Consider the following 25,826-nt stretch of genomic DNA (forward strand, 5'->3'; position numbering starts at 1 on the left):
CCCTTGCCTACTTGGTTTATAGCAAATTTTCTTTTTTAACAATGATAGTTGAAGTCTAACAATTCCTTCGAGCTTCTTAGAAAGGAAGAGGTATCCTCAAACCTCCTACATTACCTATGTAGTCAGCCTTGGACTGGCTTACTTTGGGTTTCAGTTTCTTTGCTAACAAAGCCAGATTTGACTTCTAAAAACAAAATTAACTTTCAGTTATAAGATAAATAAGTACTAGGAACGTAATGTACAACATAATAAATATAATTAACACTGCTGTATTTTATATATGAAATTTACTAAGAGCAAATCCTGCATCCTCATCACAAATAAAAAAATATATTTTTCTATTTGATTTTATATCTATATGAGATTATGGATGTCCACTAAACTTATCGTGATAACCATTTCATGATGTATGTAAGTCAAATCATTATGCTGTACACCTTAAACTTATTATAAGTTATTATTATAAGTCAATTATAATAAGTCAGTTATATAAGTCAGTAACTTATTATTATAAGTCAATTATATCTCAGTAAAACTGGAAGAAAAAAATTGGACTCGCCTTTACCAAATTTTCTCTGAAGCTTTAGAAAACAAGGGTCCGCAGAACCCCATGTAATAATAGATAAGAAGTAAAATACAACTTTACCATTTGTAATTTCATTGAATCCTTATAACAGTTGTATGAGGTAGAAATTTTTATTAAAAAATTGATTTTACAGATGAAGAAAGACTAAGAAAAGTCAGTAAGTGTGTACAAGCTTTTACTGCTTGTAAGCGGCAAAGCTAAGACTAGAGCTTAGGTTTACTGGAATCTAAATCCAATTCCAGTGTACTTCCCACTCCACCAGGCTGTCAGGCAAGACCTCTCTGGGTTTTAAAGGGAACACAAGCAGTGTGTCTGCCTCTGATACATTATATGTGGTGTCGGTACAAAAAGCAAATGGATTAAATCTTGTCTGGGCAAGAATCATGCACATTAAACTGATTTGCTCTTTGCTTGTGGCTGATTTACTTGCCTGGATCACAAAATTATTTCCCACTTTGGTAGGAAAGAAAGCAGTGTTTTCCCCCAAAGAAAGAAGTGTTGACCTTGAGTTATTATTCCCCTGCTCCTTTTGTCTTCCTGTTCTCTGAAGAAGTTGTTCATTAATTTCATGTCTTTCTAGACTGTGAGCTCCTTAAGTATAAAAGTTAAGAACCTCCTGTGCCTAGAAGAGAGCAGGCAGTTAGTTACTCATTAAATATTCATTGAATTAAGTTATTATCATTATGTTTATATTAATTATAAATTACTGTTGCTGTAGGTAATTATTTTATAATAATAACTACCATTAATGTTAAGAAAGCTAGGGTGGCTATGCTATTATCAGACAGAATAGACTTTAAAGCAACAACAAAAAATGTTACTAGAGTTAAAGAGGGACATTTTATAATAATAATAAAAGAGTCAATCATTCATGAAGGTATAACAATTATAAACATATATACACCTAACAATAGAATCCCAAAATATGTGAAACAAACTATACCTAACAGATATCTGTAGGACACGCCAACAACAGAATTTAGTTGTCTCCAGTACACATGAAACATTCTCCAGGATAGTCAGTATGCTGGGCCATAAAACAACTCTCAGTACATTTAGAGGATTGAACTCATACAGAGTATGTTCTCCAGTCACAATGGAATGAAGTTATAAATTAGTAATAAAAAGAAATTTGAGAAATTTACAATTTAGCGAAAAATAACACACTCCTGAATAATCAATGGGTCAAAGAAGAAATCACAAGGGAAATTAGAAAATACTTGGAGATGAGTAAAACACACCATACCAAAATTTATGGGATGTAGCTAAAGTATACTTAGAAGGAAATTTATAGCTATAAATGCCAACATTAAAAATGAAGAAAAGGGGCTTCCCTGTTGGTGCAGTGGTTGAGAGTCCGCCTGCTGATGCAGGGGACGCGGGTTCGTGCCCCAGTCCGGGAGGATCCCACATGCCGTGGAGCGGCTGGGCCTGTGAGTCGTGGCCGTTGAGCCTGCGCGTCCAGAGCCTGTGCTCCACAGTGGGAGAGGCCACAACAGTGAGAGGCCCACATACCGCAAAAAAAAAAAAAAAAAAAAAAAAAAAAGAAGAGTGATCTCAACTCAGTAACCTAACCTTCCACCTTAACACACTGGGGGGAAAAAAAGAGTAAACTAAACCTAAAGCAAGTAAAGGGAAGGGAATAATAAAGATTAGAGTAGAAATCAATGAAATTAAAAAACAGAAGAACAATAGAGAAAATCAATAAATCAAAAGTTGGTTCTTTGAAAAGAGCAACAAAATTAACAAACTTTTATCTAGACTGATTAAGAATAAAAGAGAGAAGACTTAAATTAGTAAAATCAGGAATGATACAGGGGGCATTATTACTGATTTTACAGAAATAAAAAGGATTATAAGGGCATATTATGAACAGTTATATGCCAACAAATCAGATATCTAGGAGAATGGAAGAACTACAGATGGTACCTGACTTATGATGATTCAACTTAGGATTTTTCAACTTTGCAATGGTGTGAAAGTAGAAAATCTGAATAGACCTATAACATAATTAGTAAAAAAACAAACAAACTTTCTACAAAGAAAAGCCCAGGACAAACATCTTCATTGGTGAGTTCTAACAAATATTTAAATAAGAATTAACACTCACCTTCCACAGACTCTTCCAAAAAATAGAGGAGGGGGGAGTACTCTCGGCAAGTATTGTCCTGATACCAAAATCAGACAAAGACATCATAAGAAAACTATAGACTAATATCCCACTTGAATATAAATGCAAAAGTCCTCAACAAAATAGTAGCAAAACGAGCAATAACGTATAGAAAGGGTTATATTATACACTATGACCAAGTGGGATTTATCCCAGGGGGGAAGATCCATTCAACATAGGAAAATCAATCAGTGTAACACACCATATTAAAAATTAAAGGACAGAACTCACATAATCATCTCAATAGATACAGAAAAAGCTTTTGACAAACTCTAATACCCTTTCATGATTTAAAGAAACAAAGAAATGAACAAAAACTCCAACAAACTAGGAATAGAAGGAACTTCCTCAACCTGATACAGGATATTTATGAAAAACCCATGGCTGTCATCATACTTAATAGAAAAAGACTGAATGCTTTTCCCATAACATTGTGAACAGGCAAGGATTTCAGGTTTCACCACTTCTATTGAACATTGTGCTGGAGGTTCTAACCAGGTCAGTTGGGCAAGAAAACGAAATAAAAGTCATCCAGATTGGAATGGAAGAAGTAAACTAGCTGTCTTTGCAGATGACACGATCTTGCATAGGGAAAATTCTGAGGAATCCATGCAGAAACTATTAGAACTAGTAAATGAGTTCAGCAAGGTTGCAGGATATAAGATCAATATATAAAAATCAATCATATTTCTGTACAGTTGTAAAAAATAATCCAAAAATGAAATTATGAAAACAATTCTGTTTACAGTAGCATCAAAACAAAAAAATAGGAATCAATTTAACAAAAGAAGCATAAAATATAAACTCTGAAAACTACAAAACATTCTTGAAAGAAATTAACGATCTAAATAATTAGAAAAATATCCCATGTTCATGGATTGAAAGATTTAATATTTTTAAGATGGTAATACTCCCCAAATTGATCTACAGATTCAACACAGTCCCTATCAGAATCCCAGCTGACTTGTTTGCATATTTTGACAAGCTGTTCCCAAACTTCACATGGAAATTCAAAGGACCCGTATTAGCCAAAACAATCTTGAACAGGAACAAATTCAGAAGACCCACACTTCCCAATTTCCCAGAGCTTATTAGAAAGCTACAGGTAATCAAGACTGTGTTTTTGGCATAGGGGTAGACATATGGATCACTGGAATAGTATTGAGTGTCCAGAAATAAACCTTCATATTTACAGTCAGTGATTTTCAACAAGGGTACCAAAAACAATTCAGTGGGGGAATTAACAGTCTTTTCAACATATGGTGCTGGGACAACTAGATATCTACATGTGAAAGAATGAAATAGGACCCCTCTTTCACATCATATGCAAAAATTAACTCAGAATGGTTCAAAGACCTAAATATAAGAGCTAGAACTATAAAACTCTTATAAGAAAACTTGAAGGTAAATCTTTGTGACCTTAGATTTGGCAAGGGTTTCTTACATATGATACCAGTAGCACAAGAAGCCAAAGAAAAAATAGGTAAATTGGACTTAATCAAAATTTAAAACTTTTGTACTTCAAAGGACACCATCAATAAAACAAAAAGAGGGCTTCCCTGGTGGCGCAGTGGTTGGGAGTCCGCCTGCCGCTGCAGGGGACGCGGGTTCGTGCCCCGGTCCGGGAGGATCCCACGTGCCGCGGAGCGGCTGGGCCCGTGACCCATGGCCGCTGGGCCTGCGCGTCCGGAGCCTGTGCTCCGCGGCGGGAGGGGCCGCAGCAGTGGGAGGCCCGCGTACCACAAAAAAATAAAAAATAAAAAAAAATAAAAAATAAAACAAAAAGACAACCTACATATTTGGGATAAAATATTTGCAAATCATCTGACAGATAAGGGACTTGTACCAATGTTTATATGTCAAGAACTCTTACAAGTCAATAATAAAGACAACCCAATTAAGAAATATGCAAAGAATCTGAATAGATAGTTCTCCAAAGAAAATATAAAGATGGCTAATAAACACATGAGAAGGTGTTCAACATAATTAGTCATCAGGGAAATGCAAATCAAAACCACAGTAAGGTTCTATTTAACACCCTTAGAATGGCTATAATTAAAAAGGCAGATAATAACAAGTGTTGGCAAGGATATGGAGAAATTAAAACTCTCATATACTGACGCTAGGAGTGTAAAAATGGTATAGCCACTTTGGAAAAGAGTCTGGCTATTCCTCAAATGGTTTCCTGTCTCTATGACCTTGCTTATACTGTTTTTATTTGGGAATGCCAGTTCTTTTATCTTTGCCTGTCAGAATCCTGCCTATTCCACAAGGCCCAGCTCCAATTCCAGTTCCCCAAGCTTATATACTTAGAAACAGATTCTGCTAGGTTGTATGTCTTTATTTGGTATTACAAAATTGCCTTTCAGAATGCTTTTATTAATTCCCATTGTTTCAGATCCTTCCTAACACTTGATATTGTCAGACTTCAAAATATTTGTCAGTCTGATAGGTGTGAAATGATATTGTATTCCATCTACTTGCATTTTGCTGATTACTAGTGTCGTTGAACATCTTTTTCTTTTCTCCTCCATCTCCCGACTCATTTGAGTGATTTCTTCCATGAATTGCATGATTAGATTCTCTTGGCTTATTTTCATTTTCTTACTGATTAATATGAGTTTTTTATTCTGGATACTAGTTCTTTTTAAATGTGTGATAAATATCTTTTCTTACTCTGTGCTTGCTATTTTTTTTTTTTTTCGGTATGTGGGCCTCTCACTGTTGTGGCCTCTCCCGTTGTGGAGCACAGGCTCCAGATGCGCAGGCTCAGCAGCCATGGCTCATGGGCCTAGCCACTCCACGGCATGTGGGATCTTCCCAGACCGGGGCACGAACTCGTGTCCCGGGCATCGGTAGGCCGACTCTCAACCACTGCGCCACCAGGGAAGCCCTCTGCGCTTGCTTTTTAACTCTGTTTATAGCATCTTGTCATACAGATTTAAATTTTGATAAGTTAAATTTATCAACCTTTTGGTCTCATCTAAGAAATATTGATACTTTCTAATCCCAAGGTCAAACTGATATCCTCCTTTTTTTTTTTTCTAATAGTTTTAAAGTTTTTGTTTCTTTGTTTAATTTAGGTCTTTGGTCTTTCTGGAGTTGGAGAAGTGAGAGGTGGGGATCTAATTATTTTTTCTTCACATGAAAAACCAAGTATCCCAATATATTTTATTGAATCTGAGCAAGATTCTTTCCTTTACCAAATCTTGTTAAACAGAATAATGAAATGAAAGAGTGAATTGATCTGGGAGGGAAAGGGATTCATGGACCAAGTCATCAGTTTGCAAGATTTCATCTTGCTTTTTTATCTCTTTTAAAAGATAAATGCAGGGAGGGCAGGAATCATTCACGAACAGTCTGTAAAGTGCTGAGCACCTCCCATCTGTCTTATAGATGGTGGCGGGGCGGGGGGAGCAGCAGCATACTCCTGGAGTGGTGGTTGAGACAGAATAGGCCATCTGCTTTCCATTAAAATTTCTCCCATACTGGCAGATAGGGAACTTTGGTGATATTTTTAGATTTGTAAAAGAATGTTTCCCCCTGAGGAATAGAACACACTTACCTTATGTGCTTACTTAGTAGCAATTTTATTACTAGCTTGAACCTAGCCTATTTTCTTATCTTTTTTTGTTGTGATATTGTTTTTATACTGAAGACATATCAAGCTAGGCCTGCTCTGGTTTTAGCAGCCTTTCTCTTCTAGGGCCCAGCCAAGGTGAATGACCCGCAGGTTGGTGGCCTTTCACCTGATGGATGAGTTCTCCCTGAAGATGCAACAACGTAACTCAGAGCACAGTTGATTACAGGATAGTGCCCCCTTTCTTGTTACCTCACGGGGGAGTTACCTTGCCCCAACTAAGAACAATGCCTCACTTACACCCTTATATTTCCCTGGGGCTCACTAGTGGGAGGCTGGGTGGGTGGGCCTTGAATCCAGTGTACAGGCTTCCTCACATTCAGGTCTGGTGGGCTGCTCCAGAGCCAGCACTGCAGAACTGCTGCCTGCCTCCCTGACCTACATTCCCACCAGTATAGCACTCTTAGCAGCCAGGCCTCCCAACTAGTAAGAGGAATTCAGATTTAGGCTTTTTATCTGGAGCGAACACATTCAAGGGTCCATTTAATTTATTTTCTTTCCTTCTGCCTATTTAAAGAAAAGGGGGAAAAAAAGCCCACAAACCCTGCATTTAGAATGTTTCCCATCTTTACTTTTAGCCTTTCAGCTCAGTGCAATAAAAATGATTTTGCTGTCAGGATGAAGTTTTGTGAGCTCTGTCTCCTAAACATCTTTGTAATTCCACTCTCTTTATCCCTTTGTTACTGTTTTAGCTTTGCCTTTGGGCTGTTGCACCAACTTCCCATCTGGTCCCTCCTTCTCTGATCTCACCCACTCTGAACCCCTTTCTACATTGCTACTGTAGTTGTTTTTATAAAACACAAATTTGAAACTCCCCAATTTAAAATCCTCCAATGGATTCTTAAATTCCATGTCTTAGCCTGACATTCAGATCTCTTCACAATCTGTCCCCAGTGTTGTTGTTTTTTTTTGCGGTACGTGGGCCTCTCACTGTTGTGGCCTCTCCCGTTGGGAGCACAGGCTCCGGACGCGCAGGCTCAGCGGCCATGGCTCACGGGCCCAGCCGCTCCGCGGCATGTGGGATCTTCCCGGACCGGGGCACGAACCCGTGTCCCCTGCATCGGCAGGCGGACTCTCAACCACTGCGCCACCAGGGAAGCCCCCCCGAGCGTATTTTTTAAACCTTCATTTCCTGCCACTCTTCCCCACTCACTGTAACCTCCAACCACACTGAACTATTTGCCATTTGCCTGATATGGGATACATTTTCATGCCTTCATGCATGAAACGAATATATATTTCTTTGTCTGCACCCTCACACACCTCTGACAAACTCCTCTTATTCATTGTTCAAGGCCAGCTAAAATCTTTCTTCATCTGAAAAGCTATTCCCAACTGTCCCAGACCTGTTCTTCACTCCTTCCTCAGCATTTCCACAATACCCCAACATTCTCTGATTATATATCATATATATTGCCTATAGATTAATATAAATAATCTATGTTACTTCCCTGTTAGACTGTAAGCTCTTATGTAGAGAACCTAGCACCATGCTTGGCACGGTAAGCATGTGCTAGATGCTAACTATGCTGATGGATAATGATGAAGAAATCTGGATTAAGTCACTTTAGGCCTTCATTGACCACTTATTACCAGTCTTGTTGTGTCAATTCATTTCTTTTTTTTTTTTTTTTAAATCAAGGGAAAAAAAGAAGAGTGAGCGAGGCAGGAAGAAAATGGAATTATTTTAAGGGAAGATGATTTGTAAATTGAAGTCTGACCAAAGGTGGACAATCAGGATGGGGAAGAGTTGAAGGAATTGAGTCTGGATTTGAGCAAGAGAAAGTTCAGGAAGAATAACAGATATCTTCATATCTGTGGACAGTTGTGCTGGAGCAGAGGAAACAGACATGTTCTGTGAGGGTGGAACGAGGACCAGTAGTTTAGAAGCTGTTCAGGGTTAGATTCCTTACAAGGTTGATTTTTAGCGCAGAGTAAAGAATTTCTTAACCTCCAGAGCTCTCCAACAGGAGCTTTGACTGCCTCAAGAGATTCTGAACACACCATCATTAGAAGGTGTGCTGGCAGAGGCCATGTGGCCAGCCATGTGGGCCACTATAGAAGATATTACAGTGCTGAGTGTCAAATTAGACTCAATCATCTCTAATAACTCTTCTAACTGTGTAATTCAGTGCCTGTGTGATACTTTTCAGTAACGTGAGCATGACCTATATTAGGATACTGAGTGGGAACAGAATAGCTTTTTTTTTTTTTTTTAAAAATAACTGTACCATCTTTGACCAAATCGATTCTCCTGAGTAATTTCCTGTTTTCTCAGGTTTTGAATCTGAAATAAAAGAATGTTGGCAAAGAAAACGGCAGCCAAATCCAGAGGTTTACACAAAGTAGACTCATGTTTTGAGGGAGGTTGTTAGAATGGACTTTGTCTCATTCAGCAGGCCCAGTTCTGTCTCCACTCTCTTTTTAGTAGTTGTGTAAGATAAGTCTAAGCTTCAATATCCTCATCTATAAAATGGGACTAATAATGTATTTCATAGAGTTAAGGTAAAAATTAAGTCAGATAAAGAAGTGCCTGGCACAGTGCTCAGAACGTGTTACAGATTCAAAACTGTATCCTTCCTCTTGCCCTCTTCTTTTTTATTTTGAGAGAATTAAAGATTTTTGTTTTGCTTGTATGGTTTTTTTGGTCGCCCCTAGGGTTGGGGGACAGTTTTCTTCATTTTAATTGTGAGCTTCAGAACTAAAGCTCTCTCTTCATTGCATAAGTGTTCCCCCTGCTCACAAAGGAATAATCCTCTTTGTCTTCCTGACCCAAGGAGTTAGTCTTCCACTACCTTTTTGATACTCTGCTATTTTTACTTCCTAAAGATCAAGTAGTTTCAGAAACAGTTTCTGATTTCTTTGAAAGTAATTTCTAATTTCCATATTAATCAAAAAAATAGCTTTACATTTCTTCAGTCCTAATCCTAGTAACAAGAAGTAAAAGGGGTTAGATTGTATTAACATCTGTAAAGCAGTTAAAATGTACACATCAGAATCCTAGGAAACCTGATCACTACTGTAGCCTTTGAGGTACAGAGGAGAAAAGCTTACTTGTGTCCATTTATTCTCTTCACTCTTGACCTCCAAAGAATATAAATACAGGAGGGGCACATTTGTTCCCAAGGAGCAAGTCATAGTTATTTGGTAGGTGTGGAAAAGGCCAGTTTCCACCACTGATTTACTGAATAATCTCAGCCAAAATATCACTTTACCTCTTTGAGCCTTGATTTCCTTATCTACAAAATGGGGAAAGTAACATTAGTGTTGTTTTGAGGCTTGAATGACATAGCATGTATGAAAATATCTTTTGTCTGAGTGGTGGGTGAAATATCCATGGTGTATTATTTGAATTCCATGTCTTTACCCCCAATGCACTTTAACAGATCCAGGCAGTCTTGGGGAACTGGGACTTGGAGTGCACTCCACTCGCTTTGGTGGGGCAGAACCTATCCAGAGTCTTGGGAGTGTGCTGAGAGGAGACTTCAGCAGGTAATAGCCAGTCTAGCAAGTGTTACTATGACCTGAAACTTACATTCTAGTAGTGGGAGATAGGCAGTCTCCCATAAATACGTAAACATATAGTATATCAGGTTGTTAACTGCTGTGAAGGAAAACAAAGCATGATAAGGAGCACAGAGAGTAATGAAAGTTGAAGATAGTATTTTAGAATGTAAGGTGACCTTTGAACAGAGTTCCAGAAGGGAAGAAAGGGTCAGGGTAAAGGCTCTGAGATGGGAAAGTGCTTGACACATTTGAAGAACAGCAAGGAGGCCATCGTGGCTGGAGTAGATTAGCATGCGGGCAAGGAGAGGAGGTTAGAGAGGTAGCTCGTGGGTCATTGAAAGGATTTCACCATAATTGTCTTGGGAAGCTACTGTGGGGCTTAAAGAGAGGAGTGTCATGATCTGATTTAATGTTTTAATGGATCTGTTCTGGCTGCTGTGGTAAAGAGACTGTATAGGATCAAAGGTAGAAGCAGGGAGACCCATTAAGAAGCTATTGCAATAATCTAGGTGAGAAATAACAATGACTTGGACTAGGATAGAAAGTATGTAGGCAATGAGATGTGGTCAGATTTTAAATATATTCTAAAGGTGGAACTGAAAGGATTTGCTGATGGATTAGATGTGGATAGGAGAAGAAGAGTAGAGTCAAGGACGACTCTAAGATTTTTGGCCTGAGGAGCTAGAAGAATGAGTTGTCATTTACTGGTGTGGAGAAAAAGCTTAGAGAACAGATTTGGAAGGGAATGGGAAGATAAAAGTAAATATTTAATTTTGAATGTCATAAGTTTAAAATAACAATAGCTAACTTTTTGAAGTCTTAACGGTTTGCCTGGCTCCTAGTACTTTGAGGTCTTACTAATTTAATACTTATAGCAACCTATTAAGTAAATAATAGTATTATTCCCACTTTACAAATGAGAAAACTAAAGCACAGAGAGGTTAAGTAAGTGGCCCAAAGTCACACAAATAATTAGTGGTGTTGCTGGAATTCAAACCTAAGCTTAGATCTAGCTCCAGAGACCGTACTCTTAGCCACTCTACCCATATAGCCTTGATGTCTAGCAAACATCCAAGTGGAGATGTTAAGTAGGTAGTTAGATACTGTGAGTCTGGAGTTAAGGACAACAGTCCAGTCTAGCAATATGAAACTTGGGCATAGGTAGTGGACAGATGAAACTGAAAAGGTAAGTTAGGATCAGTGACTGTAAAGGGAGATATGGTCACAAGAAGACAAAATGATGAGATCAAGACCTAAAAGGCAACCTACCCTTTTAGGTGTGGTTAACCCATCAGTCCTGCTTCATAGAGCCAAGGAAGGTACAAGCCAAGCCACTTATGGATGTCCCCAAAATGCTACACTTCATCCTTCTGCCTGGAATGTTCTTCCTCTCCTTCTTTTGTCCACATCAAAGGGACACCTAGTGCCCAGTATAATCCCTGGCAGACAGTAGGTACTAAATAAATGTTGGTTGATAAAGGCCCCTTTTCTGCTCACTTTACATCCTTGTCATGGCACTTTTCGGGCTGCATTCTAACTGTCCACTCATCTGTTTTTCTCTCTCATTACTTGGTGACACTCTCAAAGCCAGGGACCCTCTTGGATTTGTTTCTTTTGTTTTTAAACCTTTCATAGCTCCAGAATACAATGCCCTGGGTAATCTCTTTATTGAGTACCTATTCTCTACAGTTATCTGTGCTAGGCACTAGAGATGCCAGCATCATCAACAGAGGCAGCAGGATGAATAATATCAGTTGGGGACAAGGAAACAAAATAAACAAAACAAACCCAGAAAAGTTGTAGGAAGGAAGCCCAGCTTTCATATGATGCCCTTTTTGGACAGGGGAAGTTGATGGTTGGGAAGGGATACTCTCTACTGGCCACAAAGACTATTTATTCATCACCACCCTGTGTTTGAGAAGCTTGGATGCTTGCTGTCCAGGCTGAGGGGAAGAGGAAGTGGTGGTATGCTCAGGGAGTAGAAAATAGGAACTGATCAAGAGCTGTTGTGTACATGCAAATGAGACATAGCTATGCCTTCAAGAAGCTTACAGATTGGGGAAAGCGGGGCGGACAGGAAATATAAACAAACCGTTGAAGTACACTGTGATAAGTTCTGTCATTGGGGACGCATGTGTCTTCAAATTTGTTCTGTTCTACAGGGTAGAAGGTACAGATAGAGTTTGGTGAAGTATGAGATGTCCCTTTCAGACAATCAGAGCAGTTTCACAGTGGAGGGGGCTGCCGAGTCTCAGGAAAGGACAGAGTTTATTATGGTCAGTAGAGGCGTAAGAGCGGGGATGAATGATGCGTGAGTGTGTTGCAGAGTAACCCTAGCCTCAAATGGCCTTGAAGGTGCTTCTGACCTCTGTAATCCCTTCCTTTTTCTCAGCCTAAGGATGTCACCTAGAAAATTAAGAGGGCTCTTTCTAATGCTGCCATTCTTTGATACCTGCCAAATTCAAGTGAATGAAAAATAATTCTACTTAGAAACACTGAAGGAAGATCCTGTAATTGCCCCTAAAGTAAAAGACATCTGAAATGACATAATAGGGGTATGATTACCCTTGGCTGTACAATCTCTCACATGAAGCTGAATACAGATTTCAGCCATGAGACCAGGTCACTTCGCTTCCCAGATTAAACCCTTGACTTTCTCCTTGAGAAGTGGCAGACCTCCATATTGCTAATTAAGTGACAACAAGTTGGCTGCCTTGGTTCTGAAATCAGAAAATGATTGGGAGTAAAGAGAGATGAATTTTCTTTGGAATTGGAAAGGATTTAGGGAAGGGTATATTAACAAAGATACATTATTAAAGCTCAATATTTATAAATCCCAAAGAAGCTTTTAGGGATTTGGGGATTTAATCTTTGACTTTTAAAATCAGCTTTCCATTGTCAGTCAAAATACCAATGAGCATTTAAAAACTGCAGGGAGCAATGAGACAGGCACTTACACACTGCTAGTGTGAGTACAAATTGATAGTCTTTCTAGAAAGCAGTGTGGCAAAGTATGTGAAGATTCTTAGCATGTCACTTATCATTTCTGCTGCTACTTCCCTGATCTGAGCCCCATCATCTATTGCAAGGAGTTTGCAGTAGCCTCCTAACTGGTCTCTCTGCTTCTCTACTCTTCCCCCATTATAGTCTGTTTTCCACACAGCAATCAGAGTGACTCTTTTCAAACGTAAGTCAGACCATGTTATTATTCTGCTCAAGACCCCATCATGGCTTCTCATTTCACTCAGAGTAAAAGTTGAAGTCCTTACAGTAGCCTGAAGGCCCTACACGAACTGACCAGCCTTTTATCTCTCTGACTCCTCTACAACTACTTTCCCCCTCACTTGTTCCACTTCAGCTACACTGGCCTCTTTGCTATTCCTCAGACATATCCCATATCATATACTCCCAACTTAGGGCCTTTGAACTGACTGTTTCCTTCCTGTGAAATGCTCTTCCTTCAGCCATCTTGCTTGGTTAACTCTATTTCCTTCAAGTCTGTGTGGAAACCTTACTTTCTCAGTGTGTCTTATACTGGTTACCCTATTTAATAGTGCAGTCCCAACACCGTGGCACATCTGATGCCCTTTACCCTGCCCTTCTTCTCTTTTCCATAGCACTTAAGACTGTTTTTTTAATATTTACTATTTATCCACTGCCTTCTCCAACCCTCTTAAAATATAAGCTCCACAAGGGCAGGGATCACAGTGTCTGGCACAGAGTAGATACTGAAATACTTGTTGAATGAATGGGCTTTAAAAATAGCACTATCTTTTGACCTAGAAAGCTCACTTCTAGAATTCATTCCTGAAAAAATAATCAGAAATGCAGCCAAAGATTTATTTGGGTTGTTCTCATACCTTTATTTATAATAATGAAAATTTGAAAACAACCTAAACCTATAAAAACAGAGTTATGGTTAAATAATTTGATATATCTACATAATGGAATATTATCAAGATATTAAAAAGTGTTTTGAAGAGAATTACGTGGGAAAATGCTTATAATGTTAAAGTGAAAAAATAGAATTTAAAACAACATTTACCCTTATCTCACACCACATACAAAAATGAATTAATGATGGGAATTCCACGGCAGTCCAGTGGTTAGGACTCCATGCTTTCACTGCCGAGGGCCCGGGTTCAGTCCCTGGTCAAGGAACTAAGATCCCCACAAGCCGTGCAGCACAGCCAAAAAAAAGGGTCAATGATACAAATATAAGGGTCAAAGCCTTAAAACTCTTAGAAGAAAATATAGGGTAAATCTTCATGACCTTGGATTTAGGAAGTGTATTCTTAGATATGACACCAAAAACATGAGCAACAAAGGAAAAACAGATAAATTGGATTTCATCAAAATTAAATCTGATAAAGTTTTTTTGTTTTCTTAGTTTTTAATGGAGTATAGTTGATTTACAATGTTATTAGTTTCTGCTGAACAGCAAAGTGAATCAGTTATACATATACATATATCCACTCATTTTTAGATTCTTCTTCCATATAGTTCATTCCAGAGAACTGACCTATGCTATACAGTAGGTCCTTATTAGTTATATATTTTATACATAGTAGTGTTGTATATGTCAATCCCAATCTCCCAATTTATCCCCCTCCCCCCACTTTCCCCCCCAGTAACCATAAGTGTGTTTTCTACATTTGTGACTCTATTTCTGTTTTGTAAATAAGTTCATTTGTACCATTTTTTTTTTTTAGATTCCACATATAAGCAATATCATATATTTGTCTTTCTCTGTCTGGCTTACTTCACTCAGTATGACAAATCTGATAAAGGTTTAATATCCAGAATATATTAAAAAGTCCTACAACTCAACAACAAAACAACCCAACTTTTTAAATGGGCAAATGTTTTGAATAGACATTTCTCCAAACAAATGTACAAATGACCAATAAGCACATGAAAAGATGTTCAGCATCATTAATTATTAGGGAAATGTGCATCAAAACCACAAAGAGATACCAATTCACACCTGCTAGGATGGCTATAATTTTTAAAAAATAGAAAAAAATAATAGGTGTTGGTGAGGATGTGTAAAAATTGGAACCCTCATGCATTGCTGGTGGGAGTGTAAAATGGTATAGCTACTGTGAAAAACAGTTTGGTGGCTCCTGAAAAAGCTAAAGGTAAAATTACCATATAACCCAGCAATTCTGCTCCTCAGTATATACCCCCAAAAATTGAAAACAGGGACTCAAACTGATACTTGTATATCAGTGTTCACAGCAGCATTATTCACAATATCCAAAAGGTGGAAACAACCCAAGTGTCCATCAACAGGTGAATAGATAAACAAAATGTGGTATATATATATACAGTGGAATATTACTCAGCCATAAAAAGGAATGAAGTTCTGATACATGCTAAAACATGAATGAACTCTGAAAAAATTATGCTAAGAAGCCAGGCACAAAAGAATAAATAGTGTTTGATTCCATGTGTTAGAATACATGAAGTATCTAGAATAGGCAAATTCATAGAGACAGAAAGTAGATTAGAAGTTAATCATGAAGAACCTAGGGCCAGGACAGGAATAAAGATGCAGACCTACTAGAGAATGGACTTGAGGATACGGGGAGGGGGAAGGGTAAGCTGGGACAAAATGAGTGGCATGGACATATATACACTACCAAATGCAAAATAGATAGCTAGTGGGAAGCAGCCGCATAGCACAGGGAGATCAGCTCGGTGCTTTGTGACCGCCTGGAGGGGTGGGATAGGGAGGGTGGGAGGGAGGGAGACGCAAAAGGGAAGAGATATGGGAATATATGTATATGTATAACTGATTCACTTTGTTATAAAGCAGAAACGAACATACAATTGTAAAGCAATTATACTCCAATAAACATATTAAAAAAAAAAGTTAAGATGGGTATGGGAAGAGGGAATGGAGTGTTATTGCTTAATGGGTACAGAGTTCTGTTTGGGGTGGTTAAAAACTTTTAGAAAAATACATAGTGGGGATGGTTGCACAACATTGTGAATGTAATTAGTGCCACTGAATCGTACACTTAAATGGTTAAAATCACAAATTTTATATATATTTTGTCACAATTAAAAAACGTTTTTTTAATCCTTATATGTAATATGCAGTGGTGGACTGGATCAGGCTTGTGTGGGCTCTCTAGACCCAATTGTGAGCTTCTCAGCTACTTATACTTATTCAGTGATGTTGGTAGCTTGAAATTGGCCATGGTTGGGAGTGCTTACACCATGGAACTTAGCAAATGCTACAAATAGGGCTCCGCCCCAATCCCCTTGAGCCAGTTGTTAAATATTTACTAGCTCACCACTGAATATATGTGTATAAAAATTAATAGAAAACTATCTGGAGACATAGATGCCAAACTGCTATTATCTCTGGGGAGGAGAGTAGTATTATGGCAGGAATGTGAAAGTAAACTTACACTTTCTACCATATATACTTCCATAGTGTTTCAGGGTTTTTTACAGTGAGCATATAGACATATATTTCTTGTACTGCTTTGAAAAAACATACAGAAAAATGTGTATATGTTGGGACTGTGGTATTGGTGATTTTTCTTGAGAGGCTAAAACCAGTCACATATACTACCTGAAATGGCCCATGAAGAGGCTGAAGGCCAAGCTTGGGACTTGGATTCCATTTCCTCAGAAATCTGCTTTCTTCTTGCCCAACTAAATGGAACTTTTTTGTCTCTTCATAGGTTACCCTACAGCCTATCCAGCTGCAGCCCCTGCCTACAATCCCAGCCTGTACCCCACCAATAGCCCCAGTTATGCTCCAGGTGAGGAAAAAGTGAAGCCAACAGTGGTGAGTGGGGTGGGAGGTGAGGCTCTATTTGGGAAAATAAAGCCTGAAACACTTGCTGGCCTTTTCATGTCCTTAATTGCTCTGGGCTCAGCCTGTCCACGCTTGATTGTTCAGGGAGTCCCCTCTGGGAACTGGGGCAGTTCAGCCTCTGGGAATAGAATTTCTTCCATTCTCCTTGGGACTTAAAGTTGGCCCATCTCTCTTCTGCTGGAATATCTGAGACGTGTATCCTCCTCACAGAACCTTTTCTGCTCTCCCAGTATCCACACCCAGTTTTTGCTCGGTTTCCCGAGGCTGCCGTTCACACACACACACACACACACACACACACACACCCTCGGTTTCCCCTGAGGCTGCCATTCACACACACACACACACACACACACACACACACACACACATCCTCGGTTTCCCCTGAGGCTGCCGTTGACACATATACACACACACACACACATACACACACCCTTGGTTTCCCCTGAGGCTGCTGTTGACACATATACACACACACACACCACCCACCCACCCCTTCCTGAACGTGGATTTGGAAGAGAGTGAGAGACTTGCCACATTTTCAATCTTCAGCGAGGAACTTGTTTTCCAAAAATAATAAAGGCCCAACACTCCTTGGATAGAGGTTGAAATAGATTTGAAAGTTTCGAAGTTTGTTTCAGTTTGGGAGCAATGCAGAGGTTTTACCACCATCTTGACCCCCACGCTCAAAAAAACAAGCCACTCTCAGCTGGTGCTTTAATATTCAAGGAGCAGGAGAAAGAATGTGGGCTCTGCAGTTAGTAAGTCCTGGGTTTGAATCCTGATTACTCAACTCACTAGTTGTGAGTCCTTAGACAAGTTACCTCACCTCTCTGAGAAATGTGCTACACCTACCTCATGGTTGTAGATGGTTTTATGTAAGTTCCTCTTCATTTACTCAACAAGTATTTATTTGCTGAATGTCCTCCCCACTAGAATAGAAAAAAGGAAGGATACTGTCTTTGCCTGAAGTAGCTTACAGTCCATTTGGAAGCTGACGTGTGAGCAAATTCGTGGCTGTACAGTGTGATGAATATTGTAAAAGGAATACGTACAAGAAGAGAGGAAGTGGAGGAGGGAACAACCTCTGTCTGGGGTTGAGGGTGTAGGGGAGGCTTCACAGAGGACCTAGCAGTGGAGACTTGAGGGAGAAGTAAGAGGCATTGTTTTTTGTTTGTTTGGTTGTTTTTTTGTTGTTGCTGTTAAGAGGCATTCTTTTAAACATACAAAGGAAGAGTTGGGCATTCTAGGCAGAGTAGAGCCTGGACAAAGACATGGAGGTGTGAGGAATGACACTGAAGAAACTTGAAGTAGTGAGAATGGTTGAAGCATAGGCTCTAGGGTGGCGGCGTAATACATGAATCTGGACTACAGATGTGCGAGGGCCAGATTTGGAAAGGCCTTGAATGTCATGATAATACCCTCATTTTCTTGTTTAGTAATTATTTTTTTTAATACCATTTGTTTTATTTGGCAATTGTGACTTTTTAAAATAATTTATTTATATCTTCTTTATTTTGGGCTGCTTTGGGTCTTCATTGCTGCGCAGGCTTTCTCTAGTTGTGGCGAGCGGGGGCTACTCTTTGTTGCCATGTACATGCTTCTCATTGCGGTGGCTTCTCTAGTTGTGGAGCACGGGCTCTAGGTTCACAGGCTACAGTAGTTGTGGCGCGTGGGCTCAGTAGTTGTGGCTCGCGGGTTCTAGAGCGCAGGCTCAGTAGTTGTGGTGCATGGGCTTAGTTGCTCCACGGCATGTGGGATCTTCCCGGACCAGATATCGAACCTGTGTCCCCTGCATCAGCAGGTGGATTCTTAACCACTTCGCCAACAGGGAAGTCCCTGCATGCATTCTTTTTTTTTAATTTATTTATTTACTTATTTATTTATTTTTGGCTATATTGGGTCTTTTTTTTTTAATTTATTTAACTTTATTTTTGGCTGTGTTGGGTCTTCGTTGCTGCGCGTGGGCTTTCTCTAGTTGCAGTGAGCGGGGGCTACTCTTCATTGCAGTGTGCGGGCTTCCCATTGAGGTGGCTTCTCTTGTTGCAGAGCATGGGCTCTAGGCAAGCGGGCTTCTGTAGTTGTGTCTCATGGCCTCTAGAGCACAGACAGTCTCAGTAGTTGTGGCTCATGGGCTTAGTTGATCCACGGCATGTGGGATCTTCCCGGACCAGGGCTTGAACCTGTGTCCCCTTCATTGGCAGATGGATTCTTAACTACTGCGTCACCAGGGAAGCCCCCCGCATGCATTCTTAACCACAACATTATAGTTGCAGTCGGCTAGAGAGAAATTGAGGTGTTAGACTAGAGCAGTCAGATTAGAGAGGAAAGGGAGAGCAGACAGGAAGAGCCTGAGACTGTGGGGATGCGGGGAAGGGAGAAATTGGAAAGCTCCTGGCATGTGTAAAGTACTGATTAAGTTTTAATTTTAAAGCACACAAAATATCAACCCACGTCTAACTTGATTTTCCCCAATTTTACTTTTGAAAAGTCAACATATTTCTAAGCTGTGACTAAACCAACCCAGACCATTTTCTCACACAGTCCACTAGACAGGGTGGTATTAGCACATTGTGTCAGAAAGCCCCAAACTGGGAGTTGGAAGACTGGAGTTATAGCACTAACTCTGCTACTGATTTTGGTGTGACTTTGGGCAGATCCTTTTCCCTTTGGAGTTACACATACACACAACTGGTCCGTGTCATATGTTGGGAGGCTGGCCTCTGCTTCTACCAGGTCTCCTGACTGCAGTGGAGGAGCTGACTCAAGGTCAGAGAGGACAGTGTACGTACTCTCAGCTTCCTTCCGGAGCTGGCCGTTTGTGATGCTGAGAGATGCCTGCGGGATAGAAGCCTGCAAAGGAGCCAGGCTCTCAGTTTTAAATTCCTCTCAGCTTTTTCAAGAAGACCAAGAAGTTGCTTCAGAAAGAGCTATTTTTAGCAGCTCTAAATACCCAAAGATGTCCTCTATCCAGGATGCAGGGAAATATTTCACTCCTTTATTGGTTCTGAAAGCAATGTGGGTACTTGAAGTTTTCTTCCAAGCTCTTAGTGACTTCAGGGATCTTACTTAAGAACTGTTTGGCCCCGCAGAAGGCAGAGCCAATAGAGACTTGTTTTCAAAATCTGGAGACCAAAAGATGGGTCATATTAATGGTAATCTGACTTGAAAATGAAGGGAAAGGATAAACAGGATAACTAATATAGGTAAAAATGAAATACCTCCTCACAAAAAAATCTGTTTATCAGTCATTGTCATCTGTTGTCTCACTTGATTCCATAGCAGCATTGTAAAGTACAATTACTCCCATTTTGCATATGATGAACCTGGGGAAGGGGAGGGAAAAGGAATTTGAGTTTTCTGAACACCTGCCATGTTCCAGACACTATGCAAGTCTTGTCACAAATCTTAATTTTTTTTCCGTAATCTTGTGAGTTAGAGCTTCTTGCCTTCAGTTTTGCTCAGAGAGGTTAAATAACGTGTCCAAAGTTGTACAGCTAAAAAGCAGTGGAGCTCAGATTCAAAGCCAAGCTGTCTGCCCACAGTCTGTGCCCCTTGTACAGCACCATGCTCTCCCAGAGGTCTCAGGGAATTAAGTGCCTCTGCATTGGTCCTGGCCCTCTAGGACTTTAAACAGAGCTCTTCAGAGGCCAAAGATGATTGGTTTTGTCCCTGAACCTTTACCTCCTCTAGCACATGAAGCCTCTGTCATGTGTGAAGTCCCTTTGCAATGCTTGGGAGACTTGAAATTTATTCTTAGCATGGACAAGCAAAGAGCAGGAACTTGGACTTACATACTTCCAGGCAGCTTCTGGGTCAGCTGCCTGGAGGATGTCATGGCATCCAAGGACATACCCTTCCTCAATGAATGGGCTTTCCTGGATGGCAAGTCTGTCACCCTCTCCAGGGTAGAGGTACTTTGCACCCTTTGCGTTCACTGTTTCTTGCGTAGCCTGGGGGAAACTGCTTTTTTAAGACAAAGTTTGTTTTTGTAACTGCAATATGTACTACTTTGCACAGATTCTTAGTGGTAATTTCAACTAACATTTCTATCCAACAGAGTTTCAGTTCCTGCATTCAGCTTATGGTAGGAGAGCTATTTTTCCTCATCTGTATTATGGCCTATGAATGTGTTATCTCGTAACAAAAGTAGATCCCCTCTCCTTTCCTCCCCAAATCCCATCCCCTAGGCTTGGGCTCCCCCAGGTGGCTCAGCAGCAGTTCCTGAAGCATGCAGGAACATGTCTGATGGTGCAAAATCATGGGTTGGAGACACACACGAACCGTCCCCTAGGGCAGCAGTGAAGGACCATGGCACTAAAAGGCGTCTCTCCCCTTCCTCACCTCTGGGGTCCCATCTGACCGAGGTCGGAAACCTTTACCCTCACGTGGCTGCTGAATTCAAACAAACAAGTGAACAAAAATTCCTGGGTCTCTATGGCTCCTCTGTTGGCTTTATGGCAGCCCCTGCGGAGGAGTACCTGGATTATGCCTGTAAGAATGCAAAACACCAGTCTGCCCCACGATCAGATTTTCCATCTCCATTGGCAGTCTCACATGTTTGAAGACCTGGTTAACTTTAGATACAATCTATTCCCTTAGCCCAGCGAGCTCTGGCTCATTTGGGGAGCATTTTCCTGGATGGTGAGAGGTGAGGGTCAAGTGTGCTAATAAGCCAGGGACCAGAGCTGGATTCTCTGGGCAGTGTGGACTCCAGGCCCAAGGCACCACGGGAACTTCTGGGCACCTGTGAGGGTCCCAGCAGTGTAACTTGACTAGGTCCTTTTTTGTCATAGACAGGAAGGGACCATAGGAGGGACTTGCTGCTTTCACCACCCTCACCTGGGCTGCTCAGGACAATGTTTTCGTAAAGTCTCTGCACACTTTCTCGACTTTTAACCTTGAATTATTTGGATGTTGAAAATTGAATTTGTGTGTGGCACATCTTTTAGGAGATGAGCTGTGAAAATCTCTTCTTGCTGCTGCTGTGGGCTGCGTGATCTTGGGCAATTTGCTAATGTCTCCAGGCCATAGATAAAGTGTTTTATTCCAGATGATCTCTGAGGTCCCTTTAAATGCTAACAGGTTGCCCTCTTACAATCTTATTCTTTCAATTTTGCTAGTCACAGACCCATTTCTCTTATTGTTTATGAGGAGTCGTGTTTGTTTGCCTCAGGATATATGAACTTGAACAGAAGACTCCATATGAAGTGAGAGAAGCTCTCCTGCCTCCTCACCTCTCCTGTTATAGCATCTGAAATAGAAATACTAAAGTGTATGTATGGAGCTCTTCTCTTCACAAAATGTTCTGTCCCAGACCCTAAGCTGGCCCTTTGAAGATACAAAGTTCAGTAAGACAGGGTTCCTGTTTTCAAGGAGCTCAAAGTTTAGCGGAGGAGATGGACAAACTAGCAAGTACAAGGGCTTCTAAGAATCACAGGAACTGGGATAGTGAACCAAGTGGGATACATGAGGGGGCTGTGATCAAGAAGTGGGGAAAAGAAAGGACTTCATAATAGAGGTGAGTCTTCAGCTCCTGGTTTATGGATTAATAAATGTCTACCAGGTGGTATTTGGGGAAGAACATGCCAGGAAGAGTGAGAGCAAAAATACAGAGGAGTGATGCTTCTTGGCATAGTCTGGGAATGGTGAACAGTTTGTGTGGCTGTCATGTAGGGTTTGAGAGTGAGAACAGTGAGTCTAGAGAGATCATAGGACTAGATCACGAGGGGCCTTGAGTGCCACACAAGGAGTTAGGTAATGGAGAACCATGGAATGTTTTTAAGAAAGAAGTTTTTGTGATTAGGTTTAGGTCTTAGAAATATCACTCTGACTGCAGCTTGGAGATTGGAGTTGGCAGGTTTAAAAACAAACAGAACAGTGAGGAAGCAGTTGCAATAATTCAGGTAAGAGGTGATGAGAGCTTCCATTGGAGCTGTCCACACCTGTGGGGATGGAAGAGTAGACAGACACCAGAATTAGAAACTGTAAGACTGGCTGACACTTGACCTTTGATCCTCACGATCAATACTATGAAGCAATCAAGGAGTGGTTATTATTGCCATTTTATGAGACAACAGACCTGAAGTTTAGAAAGGTATAGTGACTTGCCCAAGGTCCCACAGCTAATAAGTGGCACAGCCCAGGCTAGAACTCAGATTTCCTGACTTACTACATTGTTCAGGATGATGGTCCCTTGCTGCCTCTCCTCCTTGTAAGTGTGCTTAACAGATTGTTCAAGTGTCAGAGGGCGTGAGGGCCCCGTGTCCAGGGATGTGAACAACCCAGCACTTGGACGTGGGCCGCATGCTGTGACTGGGCCGTGGCCCTTCACTGCCATGGGTTCTCTCTCTCTCTTTTTTTAAATTGAGGAATAGTACATATATAGTACTACATAAAGTGCAAAAGTACGTAGTCTCAAACGTACACCTCAATAATATTTGACGTATATACACTTGTATTTATTCAAAATATAAACCGTTTCTAGGAGTTGGTACCTTTCATGGCACCCAAGAACAGGCATACCTGTCAGAGCAGCGTCCTCTATTACCATGCCTCTAAAAGCTTCAGTTGGATTGTCTTCATCCCACAGCTGAGCTCTGAATCACTACCAGCAGCAGAATGGGTTTCTTTAGAATTGTATGTGGACGTATAGCTAACTAATGAGGAAGTCAAGTCGACAGCTGTTATTTGTTGTTTTTTGTTTTCAGCCTTCATATTTATCCAGTTATTTAAATTATTATATATTCATATATACAGAAAAATATAGAAAATATTAGTATTTGTTTTCTTTATAATGAAGCCAGAAGAAAATACCCACTTCTTCAGGAACATGTTTAGGTTAGCTCACTTGCTCAGTTGGGAAACACATAATCAAAGGCACGGTCGCACTTCCTTCTTTCCTGGTTAATCTGGAACATTGTTTTACTGTGTGTAATGCTGTCTTGTTCACTCTCTGGTTGGCGTGTGGCTGTGTTGCATCCCCAGCTAGACCATAAATACCTGGTGTGCAGTGACCATGACCCACGTGTGTTCCTGTCCACCGTGGCGCTCCCCTCAGTGCTGAGTGCAGTGTAGGCCTCAGTCACTCTTTGGTTAATTTTGATTTACTTACTTTAATTGTCACACAGTCCTTTAGGCTGTCAGACTTTTGGCTTATGATTAAAATTATGGTAAAGATGCACCACTTGGGTTAAAAACTGGACCAGAACAGGTCCTCCAAATTCTCAGCAGCCAAATTTAGGCCTCCTGCTCCCTGGTGGATTCCTGTGGGGTCTTGAGGGCCTGGGCTTGCTCTATCGGACTTCTCAGAGCTACATGTTTCACTTTTTAGGGAGTTGTTTTAGGTGGCCAGGGCTTTCCAGCCACGTGGAGTGGTAGATTCTAAATCTGGAGCTATCTTAATAAGATTTTTCAACACTAATTGGGTCCTTTATTAATTCCCACCACTCTACCCATCCCTGCCCCCTAGGAAAAGAAACCCATGATAATTGTTTAAATTGACTGCCCTCCTCCTGTGTTGTCTGCAGAGTCATGTTGTAATGTCCAGCAAAGGCCCTGGACTCTGCATTGGAATTCTGCTGGATCTCCATTTTCTTCTACCAGAATTCTCCTTTTAGTGTCACTTCCCTGCCCATGATTTCCTTCTCATTTCTCAGCATCCGCTGTATATATTGCGGGCCATTGATGCAAGCGCAGAGTCAGCCCAGAACAGCTATACTTCTATCCTTGGTTCAGCAAAAACAGTAGAGTCTTTGACCTCCTCCTCTGACCCCAGTACTTCCATGACTGAAGGAACCAGAGGCATTTCCTGTTACCTGGACAGGCAGAGGAGTTTATGGAGATCTCTCTGGAGGTGGATTATCCTTGTCCTGATGGAATGAGAGGGTATAGGCAAACTTGCTTCTCATACCGCCCTGTCTTACCTAGCCCCTTGTTAAAATGTTTCACGTATATCCAACTGTTGCCAATACTAATATACTTTAAAACACCCCATATCCATGTCTCCCAAGACCTCATCTGAGTGGAAAAGATACTGTTAAAATCATTCTTCAGCCACAAGTAGAAATTTGGGTCAAGAATATTTCTCCTCGGGAATTCCCTGGTGGTCCTGTGGTTAGGACTCCCCACTTTCACTGCCAAGGGCCCGTGTTCAATCCCTGGTCGGGGAACTTGGATTCCAAAAGCCGCACGGTGTGGCCAAAAAAAAAAAAAAAAATTTTTTTTCCCTCTATTGTTTGAAAATATATCAAGGGAGATACCTAAAATGTTAGGCAATCCCTCCCCCCACCCCCTTTGAAACCCTATTTCCTCTCCTTCCCTACAGGACACATGAAGGTAAGTTTTTTGAGTCACTCCCCACTTCTATTCCATAGGAAACATCATCCTTCAAATTTCTCAAGCTGAGCTTTGAGTCAGCCTGGGAAGTCTCTGCAGATTTCTTTCAAACTGAGCCTCATCTCTATTTCACACCTACCCCAAATTTGACATTTGCTTTCTAAGTGGCCCAAAAGATCATCTCTAATTCATGAGGCGATATCTCAGGTGGAGCACCAGTAGCACCTCAGCAGGAGACATAAAAGGTGCAAGAGGTTTGTCTGGCCCTGGCTAGGTCTACAGGAGAAGAGGTTTGCAGGTAGTGTCCCGCTGGACAGCCTTGCCTTGTAAGCCACCAAAGCTCAGTCCCTTTAGAGGAAATGGCAGTCCAGCAAGGTTCATGTCATGTGGTTATTAGTATTTTGGGGTCGCTCTTTGAAAACAATTTGTTAAATACACCTCCAGATGAGATTTCAGGCATAAAAAGGGGTACTCAGTTGATCTGGCCCAGTACATAGTCAAAGGCTCTGAGTTGCTACACGTTAACGAGCGGGTGGCTAAGGAGTATCCCAGAGTCTTAGGCTAGAATGTCAGGCAGTAGAAGGCAGTATTCATAAGCATTTTCATGGGTTTGGTAGTGGGTAGAAAATCCTGACTCCCCTACTTAGTATAAGCTTAGGTCTTCTCAGTTTCAAATCGTTTAGAAGGTCACTTCAGCACTCCTCCCAACCACTCACCCATCTCAGAAAGCTGAACCATCCTGTGTGTC

The 25,826-nt window shown here is 40.8% G+C and overlaps 1 protein-coding gene across 1 annotated transcript in view; it reads left to right on the forward strand.

Moving 5' to 3' along the window:
• Window positions 1-25,826, forward strand: part of FAM168A (family with sequence similarity 168 member A) — a 197,052-nt gene that overhangs the window by 161,887 nt on the left and 9,339 nt on the right. Inside the window, exons 3-4 of the mRNA XM_065882840.1 lie at window positions 16,605-16,685; window positions 20,802-20,828. Coding sequence (XP_065738912.1) covers window positions 16,605-16,685; window positions 20,802-20,828 — 108 coding nt within the window. The remainder of the gene's footprint in view (window positions 1-16,604; window positions 16,686-20,801; window positions 20,829-25,826) is intronic.

The sequence above is a fragment of the Phocoena phocoena genome, chromosome 8 (assembly GCF_963924675.1).
Source record: "Phocoena phocoena chromosome 8, mPhoPho1.1, whole genome shotgun sequence".
Taxonomy (NCBI): Eukaryota; Metazoa; Chordata; class Mammalia; order Artiodactyla; family Phocoenidae; genus Phocoena; species Phocoena phocoena.